Source organism: Stigmatopora nigra, chromosome 18 (genome assembly GCF_051989575.1).
Source record: "Stigmatopora nigra isolate UIUO_SnigA chromosome 18, RoL_Snig_1.1, whole genome shotgun sequence".
Taxonomy (NCBI): Eukaryota; Metazoa; Chordata; class Actinopteri; order Syngnathiformes; family Syngnathidae; genus Stigmatopora; species Stigmatopora nigra.
In genome coordinates, this window is record NC_135525.1 from 10,928,587 (window position 1) to 10,944,596 (window position 16,010).

General features: G+C 39.7%; 3 protein-coding genes across 3 annotated transcripts; 2 read left to right on the forward strand and 1 right to left on the reverse strand.

Moving 5' to 3' along the window:
- Positions 1 to 1,127: 1,127 nt before the first annotated feature.
- On the reverse strand, positions 1,128 to 9,335 carry tex2l (testis expressed 2, like). Its single transcript, XM_077739715.1, has 11 exons — positions 8,060 to 9,335; positions 7,170 to 7,370; positions 6,118 to 6,343; positions 4,896 to 5,110; positions 4,363 to 4,497; positions 4,193 to 4,292; positions 2,955 to 3,087; positions 2,411 to 2,539; positions 2,040 to 2,249; positions 1,650 to 1,770; positions 1,128 to 1,588 (listed from the first exon to the last, which is right to left on the reverse strand). The coding sequence occupies exons 1-11, from the start codon at positions 9,299 to 9,301 to the stop codon at positions 1,481 to 1,483; spliced, it is 2,820 nt and encodes a 939-aa protein (XP_077595841.1). The 5' UTR covers positions 9,302 to 9,335; the 3' UTR covers positions 1,128 to 1,480.
- Positions 9,336 to 12,579: 3,244 nt separating this feature from the next.
- On the forward strand, positions 12,580 to 13,885 carry neurl2 (neuralized E3 ubiquitin protein ligase 2). Its single transcript, XM_077739261.1, has 2 exons — positions 12,580 to 13,424; positions 13,508 to 13,885. Exons 1-2 carry the CDS (start codon positions 12,710 to 12,712, stop codon positions 13,621 to 13,623), a joined length of 831 nt encoding a protein of 276 aa, XP_077595387.1. The 5' UTR covers positions 12,580 to 12,709; the 3' UTR covers positions 13,624 to 13,885.
- Positions 13,886 to 14,204: 319 nt separating this feature from the next.
- msrb1b (methionine sulfoxide reductase B1b) lies at positions 14,205 to 16,002 on the forward strand. The gene is made up of 4 exons (XM_077739263.1): positions 14,205 to 14,351; positions 14,888 to 15,030; positions 15,106 to 15,223; positions 15,330 to 16,002. Exons 1-4 carry the CDS (start codon positions 14,297 to 14,299, stop codon positions 15,338 to 15,340), a joined length of 327 nt encoding a protein of 108 aa, XP_077595389.1. The 5' UTR covers positions 14,205 to 14,296; the 3' UTR covers positions 15,341 to 16,002.
- The last annotated feature ends 8 nt before the right edge of the window (positions 16,003 to 16,010 follow it).

The following is a 16,010-nucleotide window of genomic DNA, read 5'->3' on the forward strand; positions in this document are numbered from 1 at the left end:
AGAAAGACAATTAGCTTTTAGACATTTCACGTGTGGAAATCAATCAATGTCGTGACATCACACTGAAGGACAGTAAAATAAAATTTTCACATGAATTTGTAGCGTTTTCTATTAAAAATACATTTTGGAATGGAATGTTGAAAAATATGCCGAAACCGGACACCGTGAGACTTTAAAAAATGACTTTTAGGGCAAAACAATGACAAAAAAGGGCTTTATAATGACCTCAAATGCCTTGACCCCGCCCACGAATAAATCTCCGAACAAAAGATGATGTCACACCCAGAAAAAGTTGCTTTTTTTTTTACAATCTGCTAGCATGTTAATGCTCTAAAAGTGTAATGTCAATATGTACTAGTTAGTGTAATATAAGAAAGCTTGACATGATTATCTATTCTGGTTGTGATGTCACAACCAGAATTGGTCATGTTAGATGATTGAAGTAAAAAAAAAACATTTGTTTATACCGAAAAAATGACATCAGTCATGTTTTGACCTTCCTTTACAACTTCAAGTCTATTTTAGTACCTATAATTAACACTCATGTCATTATCTTATTAATAAATTAAAGGGCAAAGGAAGAAAAATATGAATATTGAATAAATAAAACACATTTATAGGGAGGGAGAAGCAAGGAATCCTAAATTGGCTTGGTGACAACTTTAGGTTATTCACAATTGAAGCAATTATGTCTAATAATGAGACTTAAATGGTGATCATTAAAAAGCTAAATGGAATGTGGTTTCTCTGTTTGACATGAACGTTACCTTTGTTCCATTTTGGTCACAATAGGAATAAAAGCCAGCCTTTAAATTCCTGAAAACGGAAGGGAGTTCCTAAAAAGTGCCAAGTATACAGTACATTTATTTTAAAATTCATTATAATGGCGACCTATGCAAAAAAGAGCAAAATCACTGAAATATGAACTCACCTGCTGTAGTTATCTTCATTTACACCAAAACAATATTTACCGTATTTGCCGGACTATAAGACACTTTTCAGGCTCCAAATCTATAAAAAAAAATGTCATACCCTCCCAAAAATGTGACTTAGACATATTTTTTTTCTACTTCATTCAATATTCTTTGGCCAATGCAACTTATAGTACAAAAGATCCAGACTTTGAATATAGTAGTTCACACAGCATGCAAGTCAGACATTGATTTTTTTGGTACTTTTTACTTTAAAAAAATACCTGGAGTTCTTGATTGGTTGGAAATCTGCACAAAGGGTTGGCTGGGATAAGCTCCAGCACCCCTGCAAAGATAAACAGAACAGAAAATTAATGGATTGTTGTTTTTTATATTTTATTTCTTTAAAAAAATGGATCATCATCTACTAGTGATAAATGAATTGGTGGGAGGGTGCACCCAGGCCTGAGGAAGAGCAAATTAGTCTTATTGGCTCCCATTGATAAACCATAAATGTTTTTTTACTTTGAATTATGCCATGTTATGATAGTTTTTTGGATTTTATCCACTCATCTGAACTCCGGGACTGGCAAGAAAGACGGAACCGAAGATTCATCGGTGTCGGAACGCATCGTTGGGAAATAGATGTCGTCCATGTTGGGCAACACGAACACTTTCTGGAGACAGAAATATAGGGAAGGCTTTGAGGAAGGTCCACAAATTGAGTGTTTTCATTACCTGGAATTCGTCCTGGAGTTTTTTCTCAATCCATTCGGTCACTTGGCATAACGTTACTTCTCTTTCACCGAGTTTGGGTCGGACTCGCAGATCCAGTTTGGGTGGGTTGCAAAAACTGTACCTGGGATAAGGACAGTCAAAAAAAATGCAACTTCAGTTTCATAAAATAGTAATAATCCAGAGACTGTGTATTAAAAACCGTGTGCTGAGTTCAGGGGCGGTCCTAGCAAATTTGGTGCCCAGGGTCAACAAAAAAAGCATGTCCCCCGACCACCCCACCATCCTACATAAATAAAATAATTGTTAAAAATAGCCTTATTTTACTTTTTGAAGCATTTAGACCTTGGGTTGCCATTTTTTTTCCAGGCAACGCTCTCAGTTGCCTCTTACCAAATCCTGTCAGTAGGGGGCGGTGGAATATTGACGACTAAAGACCCCGACAACTCTTGAACCTCCACTGTGAGCAGCAGAGGCGTGTTGGACATCTCCTCAAACTTCTTCTTGATAAATTCCGTCTCTGTTGCCTTCTGGAAATATTTCGATTTAGCGATTTTGTCTACAAATCTTAAAATCTTCTTGCCGGTACGACCACCCCCGGTCCTAAAAAAAAAAATCAAAAAACATGATTGCACAGGGGAAGGTGGGTATTAGAGTGGCTAAATTTAGCATTGGGATTGCTCCATATAAAAAGAGATGGTGAGTGTGGGTGTTTTAAAACTAATGTGAGATGTTTGGGTGGAAATCGGATCTTGGTTTTTTACCCGTCTATTGTTGGTGAAGGACCCGAGGGTCCTGGAGGCGGAGACATGAAAAAGTCTTCGTCCTCAGACGAGCCGGCACTGGAGGATTCCTCGTCGCTGTCTGCTAGTACGCTGAGGACAGGTTTGGAGCTGGAAAGAACAGAAAAACGTGCCAAAAACATTCTTCCGATTATTTCATGCCAACTAGAACTCTGTAGTTCATTTTTTAGGCAAATAAGTTGACTAAATGTCGGCAAATAACAGTTCAAGTTAGGGATGTTCTCAATCTTGAGATCAAACCTGGTAGGATAATTTTTAGTGGATCGTAATCAAGTAGAAAAGATCGGGTTTTTTAACAGTATCTATTTTCGTACTAAAAAACAACGAACATTTCCTTGACTAAAAAAATAATAATAAATTTAAAATAGTTTGGCTGGACCAATCCCTGAGTGCAATTTATATCTCTGCAGTATAAAAAATATGTTAAATTAGTGTATTTTTTTGGACTCTTAATACTTACTTAATACTAACGAATTAATTGGATCGGGACTTCCCTATAACCAACCGTGTATTTCCCGTTTCAGTCACCCATTCGCCATCTTCTCCGGCCTCTTTCCCCAGTTTGGAAAGGTTGAATTTGGTCTGCAGGGTCATCTGTAGCGTACCGTGATAGGCCAGCTGTAGCTCCACCCACAGGCCTGCGAGTGGGAAACGCCAAAGGGGTCAACGGCAGAGCAACCTGAGTCAAACAAATCTCCCTCCAAACTAATCTGGGCACACTCTTACAGCGGACATGATAAACAGCTTTTGCGGTGATTATCCGGCCTGGCGTCGTCATGATAGATCGCAAGGAATTATGCGCCGTGGGAGTGACATGTCTGGATTAAAAAAAGAGGGGCGGACAAACTGATTTTTTTGCGCAAAGGAACGTGGGCAACGTCACGAGATCCCACGCTTAATCGTGTCCTGGTGGCGGCTGAGTGAATTCAAAACGTGCGGCGAAAATGTTAGCGGACAAACAGCGTCCGCCTGTGAGAGATTACAACAGGATAACAATGCTTGATCTGTTGATATGCAACATGAGCTGTTTTTTTGCAACGGTAAATACAACTTGTAAGTCGGGTCAGAAAATACATGTGAGCATTGCAACAAAAAAAAAAAACCTCCACTAAAAAAATAGTAGTAGTATTAAAATCTCTATAGTAGTTAAATAGTAGTAGTATTAAAATCTCTATAGTAGTTAAATAGTAGTAGTATTAAAATCTCTATAGTAGTAGTCTTCAAATCTCAATAGTAGTCAAATAGTAGTAGTCTTCAAATCTCTATAGTAGTCAAATAGTAGTAGTAGTCTTAAAATCGCTATAGTATTCAAATAGTAGTAGTAGTAGTAGTAGTAGTTTTAAAAAAAGATATAGTAGTAGTCTTAAAATCTCTATTGTAGTCAAATAGTAGTCTTAAAATCTCTATTGTAGTCAAATAGTAGTTTTAAAATCTCTATAGTAGTCAAATCGTAGTAGTAGTAGTCTTAAAATCTCTTTAGTAGTCAAATAGTAGTAGTAGTCTTAAAATCTCTATAGTAGTCAAATAGTAGTAGTAGTCTTCCAATCTCTATAGTAGTCAAACAGTAGTAGTCTTAAAATATCTATAGTAGTCAAATAGTAGTAGTAAAATCCCATAAAGAAATGAGAGCAAAACAGTCAAATATAGAATTATCATTAGGCTGTTTTTGTAGATGGCGTTTGGTAAAAAAGTGGGGCATATAGATAAATATAGAAATGACTACACCAAAGAGTTCCCACTCACCTCTGTGGTTAACCTCAGGCCTGGATGTAGATACTATTTGCGGGACGGAAAATCCCATGTCCAACTCGGTCAATGTCAGTTCATTCATAAAGTAAGGCAACTGTCAAATAAAACCACACAGTCATTAGCGCAAGAAAAAACATGACAAACACATGGTATACATTGCTTACTCGGATTTTGCTGAGCTTCTTCTGGATTTTGTACGAAACTGCGTCAGCCCACTGCTTCTCTCTTAGAAAGTCCCAAAACAGTCGACCAATGACGGCGTTGAGCCATGCGGGGGACTCTGCCTGCTGACAGGTACACTGGGAAAACAGTTTTTTAATTGGAAAACCTATTTTCTCGCATATAAGCCGCATCCACGTATAAGCCGTACCCTTAAAATCGCCTTAAAATCGTTGAATTTTACGGTACTTCTTCGTCTGGCAAGCGAGGCTTACTGTTAGCTTCATCAATAATTATAAACAACTCCATTGGAAATTAAACAAACAAGGATCACGGAGGTTGTTGGATAGCCATTGCGCTGCATCAGCAATTTCGTAAGCGTCCTTCCAGGTCTGCATTCCAGTAAACAAACCTTGGAACGAGTACTCGGTGACATGTTACGATCCCGAGCTCGCCCCAGACAAATTCAAGAAGATCTTACAGAAAAATGACTAGATATACACATATAATAGTATTACAGAATAACTCCAAAACTTACTTTTCCTTTGAGGTCAGGGCTAGTCTCGGCACTGCCCCCTCCAGGGCTGGAGAGCGGAAGGGATTCTTCCATAGCCAGAAGACGAGACATGTAGACGGGGTAGTCGAGCGGTGAGGGGTCCCCGGTGGGGCTAGCGGAGGCGGAGTCGTCTTCCCTGCTGCCCACTCGGCTACGTGGAATATCGCCGCTGATAGTCTGTGACAGTACTGGGTCACCTGAGGGGGAAATGGACATTTAATGGAGTTAGCAAAATAAATTATGGTACATTTGTGGGTAGTGGAGAGGAAGTTTTTAGGCCTCCCGCCAAGTAGGCCTTGAATTTTGCTCTGGAAAAACAAGGAAAGCATTTTTAAAGAATGTATTTTTGCTGTTGCTGATGAGGTTAAACATCTCACCGGAGGGGAAGTATCACATTAGTATTCGAATGTCTTGCATGGTTCACTGCCTCATTGGTGTAATGCTGTTTTTAGTTTTGGTTTTGTTTTGTTTTAAACGTGTTCAACTGTCAGTGCAAATTTATACTTTGTATTAAATCGAGAACATGGTACATTGAGTTTAAAATAAAGTGCATAGACAAACCCTACTAGGATATTTTGTCATTATTAAAAGTACTTATTGTTATTAAATCCCAAAGGCTTGATTTTTTTAAGTCCTAATAAAAAACAAAATGCACTTAGGTTTAAAAGTAAATAAGTGCTACTATTTATAGCCATGTACATATATTAAATGACTACAGTAATCCCTCAAATAGTGGTTAATGTCAACCAGATTTTTTACGAGCTTAAAAAAAATCAATAGCGAATAAAATTGTGACGCAAGGACGCAATAATCGAGGGAATACTGCATTTTATGTTAACCTACCGCAGTATTTAGATCAAAAATTATAAATAAACCTGACTATTGCTACACAAAACCAAAAATAACTGACTATAAAACACACTATACTTAATTAAACAACGCAATGAACACCAGTAATTGTATTGAAAAATAATCTCCATAAATTCCAGATTAAAAATGGATACTCTGACAGTGTAACAGAAACATAGTCATGAGTGTATGTGTGTGGGATGTGTATATGTTCTCCCAAATAGGATTGGCTTTGACATGCAAAGAATTGGAGCACATAATCCATAATCCACGCATATATACATACTCTTGGCATAGATGCTTTACGGAGAGGCCTTGCTTGTCATGACTAATGCCTCATCTACCATTGGCTTACCCGACGGAGGCGGGCATCTGCCGTCCTTTGGTTGGTCCCGCCCCCGTTCTGTCGTCGCCAGCAGGAAATGACGAAACCACTCCTCCTTTTCTCTCCCAGTGCGGCCAAAGAGGAAAAGAACGGTCGCTTCCTCCTGGGAGTTGACAGCGCCGGTCAGATGGATGCAGATTGGATATTTGGGGTTCCAGATTCGCTTGCGAGCCAAGATGGCTGGCAATAGGAGGACCTGGGATAATGCCAGAATGGTTAAAATTTGAACTTGGATAGGAATATCATTAAGGTGTACAAAAATAGTAGCACTTGTCTTTCTCTTTTGAACAATAATGGACTACAATGCACCCCAATGCTATCATGAATTTTTAACAGTCTATTTCCACTGAATTGTAAATATCTTGACCCTGTAAAAAGCCAAAAATAAATAGTTTATTATCTAAAAATATTAAAAGCAGGCTTTTTATTGGTGCCCTTTTAACAACAAGTCTCATTTCGGTTTCCCTGTGATTTTCAACGATTCTTTCGTTTTTGTTTCTTAGTTAAATGAGCATTTAGTAAAATGTTTTCACCAAAAAACAAACAGCAAACTAGTCTACTTAATGGCGGGTCCACTTGCGTGTTAGAGTACACAACGTAATACCCATTTTAAAGATAAAAACAAATCTTAAAAAAAACGTAATTTATTCATTACCTATTTATTTGTTTATGTCTAAAATGTCTGTGTCTGTATTCTCACCCTCTTGCTACTGTGACAATACCATTTCCCGAATCAGGGATGAATAAAGTTATCTAATCTAATCTAATCAACAGATACTACTGAATAAACTGTCCAATTTTATTTACTCACCAAACATGCCAACATTGGATTGAATCATACTGAACACAAAGTCTACTTGGTGGAACAAAAGTCTTGGGGTACCGCAGGGGTCAACGCTAAGCCCCCTACGCTTCAGTCTTTACATAAATATCTAATGTGAATTTCAATCAAAATAAAAAGGTAAACATTTAAGGTTGGTTCTTTAAAGCACGTTATTTATGCATTAGTTGTGTATTCCTACTTTGCCGTTTTCCAGCTGATAGGAGCGTGTTTTGACGAAAACAGCCTCGCCGATTTTCTCATCGTAAGTGGCCCTGCGGCCGATGTTGGACTGGGGGGTGTCCAGTCGGAGATGGGATCCCTCCAGCGTGGCAAAAACGGAATGTGTCTGTAGGGTTTGAAACGTCTCCGGGTCGTACTCGTAAACCTCGTTCATCCAACCCTAGAAATGAAGAACAAACAAAGTGAGCAAAAAAATTGTACCAGACCATCACAATTTAGATCTATTAAGTAAGCTTAATAGAGGGGTGCTGGATTATGGCACAACTGCTTTTAGATCAGGATTTGCGTCAAGCACTAATTAAAGATGGCCTGTTATTCACTGCAAATCGTCCCTAGGTTGTAAAGTACTGTACAGTATGTTCCCTCCTACAGTTGTGCAAATACTGTAATTACCACTGCGACGCTAGAGATTTCTACTCTTAATTGCAGTCGGGCCATTTTGGGTAGATTCGCTTTTAACGTGAGCAGTGGTGCAGGAATAACCTTTCACTTGTCTTGCCAAGGAAAAGCTCAGAAGTGAGTATAATTGCTAAAACGGCTAACATTTAAATGTCAGCAGTTCTAGGTGAAACTTTTCTGGTGAAGAAATGTCATTGGAAGCAGAAGCCGTGGTTCAATGAGGGATTAATCGTGGTTTAGCATTTGCTTGGCTTATTTTTGGTCTTTCTAACTTGACGGTGTTTTAATTGTTCGTGCTTTTCGGTGATAGAGGTAAAGCTCAAGAGAACTTTGCGTCATTTTGTCTTTGAGGAATGTGAACCAACCAGAAGTTGATGTATCGGTATTATATTACAAATTGCGTTTAGGTTGAGGTGTTCCATTGGATGCCAAAAAAATGACTCACTTTACCTTGAGGGTGTTCAGTTCGGTGAGATTTCGCCCTAGAATTCCTTCTCCCAGAAGCAGTCTTGAAGAAGCAGAACCGAGAGACCTTGAAGAGCCCATTCTGATCAGCATGAGTCCAAGAAAGAACCCCATTGCGACTCCGAAAGCCAGGCCGGAGAAGTACGAATTTAGAGGGAGGGTCAAGTAACCGTAAGAAAAAACTGCCACGCAGAATAAAGCCATGCAAGGTGGAGGATTGCTTGTCAGTTTGCTGGATTTCTGGGGAGGAACGTTGGAATTAAGCTGTGCCAAGTCTCCATCCAGATAGGAACCTTGGTCTTCATCACTGAGACGTTTGCAGCGATGGACAGGACAGGTTTTACTAAGATTTTTAACAGAAGGCCAGTTGAAAACATCGCCCTCGATCCGGCCGCCACTCTTTAGCGGAGACTCTGACGCCGCCGTGTCTGCGCTAGCGTCCCGATGCAAACTTCTGGAAATACCTGAAGTTGTCTTACATTGGTGTTTGGGACTCCCTGCACTATCTTCCTTCCTGATCTTGTTGAGCATGCTACTAAACGGTTCCTGAACTTTCTCGGAGAGTTTCCTCTTGGTGTCCTCAAGTTCCATCTTGAAGAAACCACCTTTAAGACCGTCTCCGTTAGGTGAGGGCGGTGCTGTCCGAGAATCTCCACTACTGCGATTCTTGGGTTGAGTGAGATGTTTTAAAAGGTGGAGGTTGAGGCGAGAGTCGGATTTGGATTGTGAGACTTCTGGTTCGGACCGGGAGAGCTCGGTGGAGATGGACTTGACCAGGCTGAGAAGGGGTTTGGGTCGGAGTGTGGAGCCTTCTTTCAGCTCCAGTTCTGTGGAGAGGGACTTAACCAAGCTGGCCAATGGACGGTGAGTGGGCGAAGAAGAAGCAGAACCCGGGGTGAGGAAACCGAGGCCTGTGGTGGACAAATTAGCCAGAGAACCGGGAGACGATGGCGAAAGCGGCACGTGGAATGACTGGGACTCCAACCCTCCGTCGTCCTTCCGACTGGAAGGGGACTCTTGGTAGAACTCATCATGGTCCAGTGAGAATAGAGGCTCGCTCTCGTCTAGGGAACTCCATTCTCCTTCAGTTCCTGTCAGCTGGATGACAATACCTCGAGGGAGATGCCGCTTTGTCCCGAGTGAATTCGGGACGACCTTTTGGCCCAGGGCTCCTCCTCTGGAGTCTTCTTCGCATCCTGGCACCCAAAGGCTTTCGCTTTCTGCCATTTTGGGGCTACATGGTACGGCCGAGAGACCCGAGAATCACTGAAAGACAAGAAATGGAACAGTTAGTGGAATCATGGCGCCTTGACACAAGAGCAGAGGAGGGATAATGTAGGTGTATTTGCAAAAACGAGGAGGAGCGAGTGTGTGAACGTTGGATGAGCTCTGAAATGTGAATTTAGCCATGTACTACTTTGAGTTTAGATGGCGACTTGGCATCAAGTCAGGGCTTCTCCCAAAGCTGTTGCTCCACATATGAATGAGTGTGTTTGAGAGGCAGGCAAAAATAGGGCAGACCTGCTTTCAAGACCCAATGTTGAATGAATACTACAAGCAAGTAGGGCTGGGAGGTTGTCTCTGTTGGGTTTGGATTGGGTATGAAGATGTCATGGGGCAGTAAGAGTTGAGTTACCCTTGAGAATTGAAAATGGATGCCCTGAAACTTTCTAAAGTTTCTGAAGGAGGACAATTGGGAGTTTACAAAAAAATAACTTCAAGAGAAAACTGAAAACTTCTGAAGACAATGTTTAGTTTTGGAAGAACAGGTGTATAGTTGAGAATGTAGATGGGGACAGCTTTGACCAATTTTAAATGGTTTATTTGGTAGTTGTGTGAGGACAGTAGAACGAATTTGAGAATTTACTTATAAAGTACACCCCCACTTACAAAAATTTCAAGTTACAATAAAAGTATTGATTTTGTAAGTAGAGATATGACTGTATAATACTATGTACATAGAGTTAGTTAGAAATATAAGTAAGGAATCTACTTTCAATGTCTTTCAAGGTTTGTCAGGTAACAAAGAGGTCAACAGTCCAAGTCCTGAATGGAATATTAGAACTATCTTAGTCAATTATGCAGAATTGTCAGAACCTGAAGTTTTATTTTCATATATTACATGAGTTAAGACCTTTGTTGGACCAATCAGATTTATGTAACAATATTACAGGTCCACGCGGTAAGATGTTAACCAATTTTGCAGCAGATGGTGGATTGCGACTAATCTGCTCGCATCGAAAATGCATGGTGGTGTTGAGGAGAGATTTTTGTCAGTTTTTAAATGTTTTTTAACACGAGGTGGGGGGAGGAAGCATGTTGGTCACACTTTCTTGTCACCTTTCATGCATTCTGGTGCGATTTAAAGGCCTGGGAAGATATTTTTTTTTAGTCTTTTGGGAGTAGAATGCGCAATTTTTGGATTAATCTTCATTATTTTTCAGCAAAGTTGCTCAAAAGTGATTAGGATGGTCTTGGTGCAAGTTCCATTTCAGTGAGTAAGGTAATGTTTAGGCTAACCTCATCAGACGTGAACAGTTACAATCTGCGATTAACATTAATTCAGGATTTTGCTGGGAAATCTGACAAATCACACTGGCAAGGCTTAGAGAGTAAGCCAACATTTGGCAGGGTGGCTTTCCAAAGCTAGCTCATCTCACTGACCCAATGTCATATTTGCTCAGACTTTGTACAGACAGGGGAAATAATAAAGGTTAGGAAAAGATTTGTTAATGACACAAATTAGAGCGTAAGGTGATTTTATTAAAAAATTAAAAAGCGCAAAAGCCTTAAAAATGTGTTTGTGGGTTTTTGGGGGAAAATATTTCATTTAAATTTTAGTTTTCTGGTGTTTCATTGTTAAAATCCCTATTTGTATTTGGATAAATGATGAGAAAACAGATTAAATATTCCAGGAGATTTTCCCAATCTAAAAACATGAAATATCAACTCACTGAATAATCCTCTAAATTGAACAGATCTTAAAATGTTTACATATATGAATTTAACAAAGGATTATAATAATACAACAATGCTAAACATATTTTCTGGACTACAATATCCATTTTTTTGTCATATTTTGCCAATGTTTTTATTCTCTTTCTGACTACCTACAGCCTGTTATGTTCCTTTTTTTCTTAAACTTATCTAAAAAACAATTTTCTAATATTTTTTCCTCAATTTTACTAATATTACTTCCGATAAAATCAAAATTTTCCCTTTATTATTCTCCATTGGAACTTACTTTATAATATATCTCTCTTCTCCATAGTGTATTATTCAAAATTAACACCAATTCCTATTTATAATCCCCCCAAAAACACCGTACATTTTACACCTCAACCCACCCTTTTACCTCACCCTCAAAAATTACACTTACATTACATTACGCCAACTGACAATCTACCGAACTAACTCGGAGTTTACTCACCCATTGCGCTCCGACATGTGATCGGTTGACCAACCAAAAAATCCATCTCCCGTTCGGGTATGCAGAGACTGTGGAATAAAGGAAGAGATGAACAGAGTGCGTACACATTCGCCTTCACATCTCGCTTTCTCTCATCCACACACACACCTCCTCTTAAGCCAACTGTCTGTATCCAGCCAGATGCTGAAAATCACAGCTCACCAACTGATTACGAAAAGCACGGTCCCTCCGCATGATAATCCCGATTTAGAGTAGCGAAGCCCCGACTGAAAGCACACAAACAAACTCATTCTACATTCTAAGAATGAACATTGTTTTGATAGCTGTTCCCTAGCCTTTCTGTAGTGTCTTCGTCTTGGCCTACATAAAGAAAAAAAGCCCTAGATAGCAAACGATGAGGAACGAGGTTGAGATGCAGGACAGAAAAAGCTATCATCCATTACTGACTGTAGATGTTTCAAGATTTTAATAGGCAGTTCTTATTTCTCAGTAGTTTTTATTTCCTGAAATGTTCTTTGTGGTTTAGCCAAAGTTTGTTATCACTATCTGAAGCTGTTTTGTTTAGCTCCACCCCTTTTTTATTAGAATCAGAGCTTCTTTCTACTCCGATTTGGTCTTGTCAAGGACCATCTGTTTTGCATTCAAAGCAGTACCAATAATCTGCCCTGACGCCATCAATTTAGCTTCCCAACTTTGAGGATATCAAAGTATCGGCATCTGTATTTTCGTTTGTTTTCTTGGCCAGTCAAGATCAAGTCATCTTCTTAGATCCAGAACCTTCACAGAGCTTAAGATCTCTAAATTTAGAGCACATTTAAGAAATGAACTTTGGAAATATGTACAACTATGTAGTGATTATCGTTATTGAGGTATTATTGGCTGCTGAGGACGCAAAATAATGAACTTTCCAAGAGCCATGAGTGTTATACAAGTGACTACAGAGGACACGTTGCCCCCCTCTAGCCAATAACAGCAGCCCACCCATCCACATGGACATGCATACCTTGCCATCTGTTGCCCTCTGCTCAAAAATAGCCCTCATAGAAGCTCCCCATGTGACCGAAAGATAGGCCGAGTGCCGGGGGTTGCGGTCCTATTTTACAGCAATGTCTCCTACAAAATGACCAAGAGCTAACTTAGCCATTTTCCAAAAAATAGCACCACTCCCTTCCATTCCTAGCATGATGGCCAAGGCGTAACAAGAGATGGAAGCCATTCCAGATCAGTTCATGGAATTCCACCCGGTCCACGGGACTAATGTGCAACTGGACAACTCGGCGACTCAAGCTACTCGCGTGGAAAGCTTCGCCAATGGGGTGTGCTTTAGCAAACACCCCTTAAAACCAGGGGAGATCTTCCTGGTGGAGATTGAGGAGAAAGAACTAGGCTGGTGTGGCCATCTCCGAGTTGGCTTGACGGCTCGGGACCCTGGGGACCTTGAAGTAGTTCCCGAGTACTCCATCCCGGACTTGACAGATCGGGGGGACAGCTGGGTTTTCGCCATCACGCGTAACCACAACAAAGTTGTAGAGGAGGACGCCCAAGATCCAGGAGATGGACCAGGACTCCGGGACGAGATTATGGACAAACCCAAGACTTTTTTCACTGACTCTCACATACGAGTTGGGAATGTTCGGATCCCCAGGGACAAGTTGGTGGGCCGGAGTCGGCCAGGGCGCTTTAGCCACATTCTAGACGACTTGTACAAGACTAATGTTCTTCCGCCTACGGCTCGACGCAGCCGGATCGGGGTTCTGTTCGTGCAGAAGGACCCAGAACGTGGGGACATGCATATCGTCATCAATGGGGAGGACATGGGTGCTTCCGCTAAAGGTATTCCAATCGTGGAGCCGCTCTACGCCGTGGTGGATGTATTTGCAGCTACGAAGTGCGTCAGGATCGTGCAAGTGGAGTACGGATGTGAGTGTTAGCAGTGAGGGTAATGGGGGAAGAGTTTGGGGGTGGTTTTCTTGAGGTTGTGGGTTTAAATGTTGTTGTTTTAGTCTCTTCTTTGCAGACGCTGTGTAGGAAATCCATCCAGAAGCACATTGTCCATAGGATGGCGATTGATTGGTTGGAGCTACCAGAGACGTTGAAGCGCTTTTGCAAGTACGAGTGAAGTTAGAAGACTCTGTGGCAACTTCAGACGTCCAGGAATGGGATTGATTCTTTATGGTCAAGATCAGATCTGTGTTTTTCTTCAAGATATTAAAAACTGGTATAGAAGATTCAGGGAAAAAAATGCACTAGAGTTTGACTGGCAGAAAAATTGCTTTCCTTCGAAGTAGTAATTTTCTGGAAACTGTGGATAGACCAATTGACCTTTAATTCAGGTAAAACAGATCCAGATACCATGACAAGTATAACTATATTTTGTTAAAAAATCAATTAAATCAGGTTTAAATTACATCCAGAGTTGGTATCTTCTTTCAAATGTTCCCTTGACATATAAGGCTTTTTCCATTACAAACAATGTAATATTTTTAATGACTTTACACTTTAAACGGATGTAAAATTTCAATGTTTTAGTCTAAAGACGATATTATTTTGTGGCCTATTATTTCATTTCATATATTTTCTATCAAGTATTTTATTTCCAGAGAAGCCTGACTTAAAAACTGTGAAACACTGCTATCTAGTGACCTCAAAGCTAAAACACAGTAGGAGGAGTTACAAAATAATCCCATGACAGGAAGGAAACGGGAAACAGTCCTCGTCAGACTGCCCTTTAAATCTACAGTATTTTATAACAGAATTGTATATACGTATAGAATTGCTGACCGACAACAGCAATGTCTTTCTGTAGTTTTTTTGGTGGTGAGACCTACAAAGATCATTTCAAGCCAGGTGAGTTAAGCTAAAGGGACGACCCACATTTGATGTAACCTGCTTTTGTCTTGTCTACTAAGAGTATTTTAGATATTTATCTCCTTCTTAGCCATTGCTCTTGTTAGACGTCCAAACAATTGGAGGGCTGGCAGCACTCCTAATCAGATATTTATTTGTATATGTATCAATTAATTAATTAATTTATATATTCATTTGTATATTTATTTATAAATTTATGTTTATGTATTTATTTGAATATTTATCAATGAATTAATGTATTATTTAATTAATTCATTAACTTATTTATGACCTATTTATTTTTGTCTAAAATGTCTTTTTCTCTGTCTGTATTCTCACCACTGTAACAATGAATTTTCCCAAATACTGGATGAATAAAGTTCTCTAATATAATATAATCTTAAACTATAGCACAAGCAAAAAAAAAACAGTTCCCTAGTCTGCTTGTTCTAGTTCTAAGACCTAACTAGTTTTAGTTTTAACCTGTGCGCTAGATCTACCTAATGTTAATTCTACGGACTTGGTGTTTTCCAAAGGAACGTACGTGTGCTCAAAATGCGGGCATCCATTGTTCTCCAGCCGGTCTAAATTCGCCCACTCGTCCCCGTGGCCCGCATTCACCGAGACCCTCCGAGAGGACAGCGTCACCAAACTGATGGAGAGCCTTACCGCCTTCAAGGTGGACTACGTCTTAACCCCCATAAGCCAAGTAAAATTGGTTAGAATTTGTCCCTGATTGGTCACCATTTTCTAGGTCCTGTGTGGCAAGTGCGGGAACGGGCTTGGTCACGAGTTTGTCAACGATGGACCGAAGGAGGGAGCGTCACGATTCTGAATATTCAGCCATTCGCTCAAATTTGTCCCCAACAAAGGTGAGGAATACGTTAAAGTCCAATCACGACACTGTCTACGGACTAGACGGGCGACCGGTCCAATTTGTGGAGTATATTTTTGGGTGAATATATTTTTTCTTTACAGGCAAGCAATAAAAAGGTGAATTTTATGGCTGCAGAGCGTTTGACGTGGCCAGGAGAAAGTTCTGAAGAAGGACATCCTGTCCACTGAAGTATTATCTCAAAGCAGCCAGTGTGTATTGTGTTCGATTCAACATGGAGGTCCATGGAAATATACTTTTGCTCATTTACATAGAGGAATGGGATCTATGCTCTATTTATTTATCGGTTAGCTTAAAAATTGTGTATCTTTTTTTGTTTCAAAGTAAAAAATTGTTTTCCAAATAATACATGGAGCAATTTCCATTGGCCAAGACACTATAGGCACAATATGCACAACATAAAGTATATTTGAAATGTGTTGTATATATTCTAGATAGTTATATATAAAATAGAGTATTTTTACTTGGTGTTGAACCTATAATTTTATCGACTTATTTATTTATTACCTATTTATTTAGGTCTACATTTTTTCGGTCTGTATTCTCACCCTCTCGCTACTGTGACAGTGAAATTTCCCAAATACAGAATAAATAAAGTTATCACCAATAAAAGTCCATCAAATGGTTGACCAAAAATATATAAGTGATTAATGAATTAGTTATCCATTACATTTTCGTTAATTGCTCTTCCCTATTCATTTAATTTTGCAACAAACGCATTAAACTGTAAAACTTGACAAATGATATAATAAACATATCTAAAC

What these genes read in the sequence shown, in the direction of transcription:
- tex2l (XM_077739715.1), bottom strand. Translation starts at nt 9,301, where the DNA reads ATGGCAGAAAGCGAAAGCCTTTGGGTGCCAGGATGCGAAGAAGACTCC. An exon ending in ATCAGCTGGAAAACGGCAAA is followed by an intron (nt 6,344 to 7,169) that starts GTAGGAATACAC and finishes GCATTATCCCAG; the next exon opens with GTCCTCCTATTGCCAGCCAT. An exon ending in CCTTCACCAACAATAGACGG is followed by an intron (nt 2,250 to 2,410) that starts GTAAAAAACCAA and finishes TTTTTTTTTTAG; the next exon opens with GACCGGGGGTGGTCGTACCG.
- neurl2 (XM_077739261.1), top strand. Translation starts at nt 12,710, where the DNA reads ATGGAAGCCATTCCAGATCAGTTCATGGAATTCCACCCGGTCCACGGG. An exon ending in CGTGCAAGTGGAGTACGGAT is followed by an intron (nt 13,425 to 13,507) that starts GTGAGTGTTAGC and finishes TTGTTGTTTTAG; the next exon opens with TCTCTTCTTTGCAGACGCTG.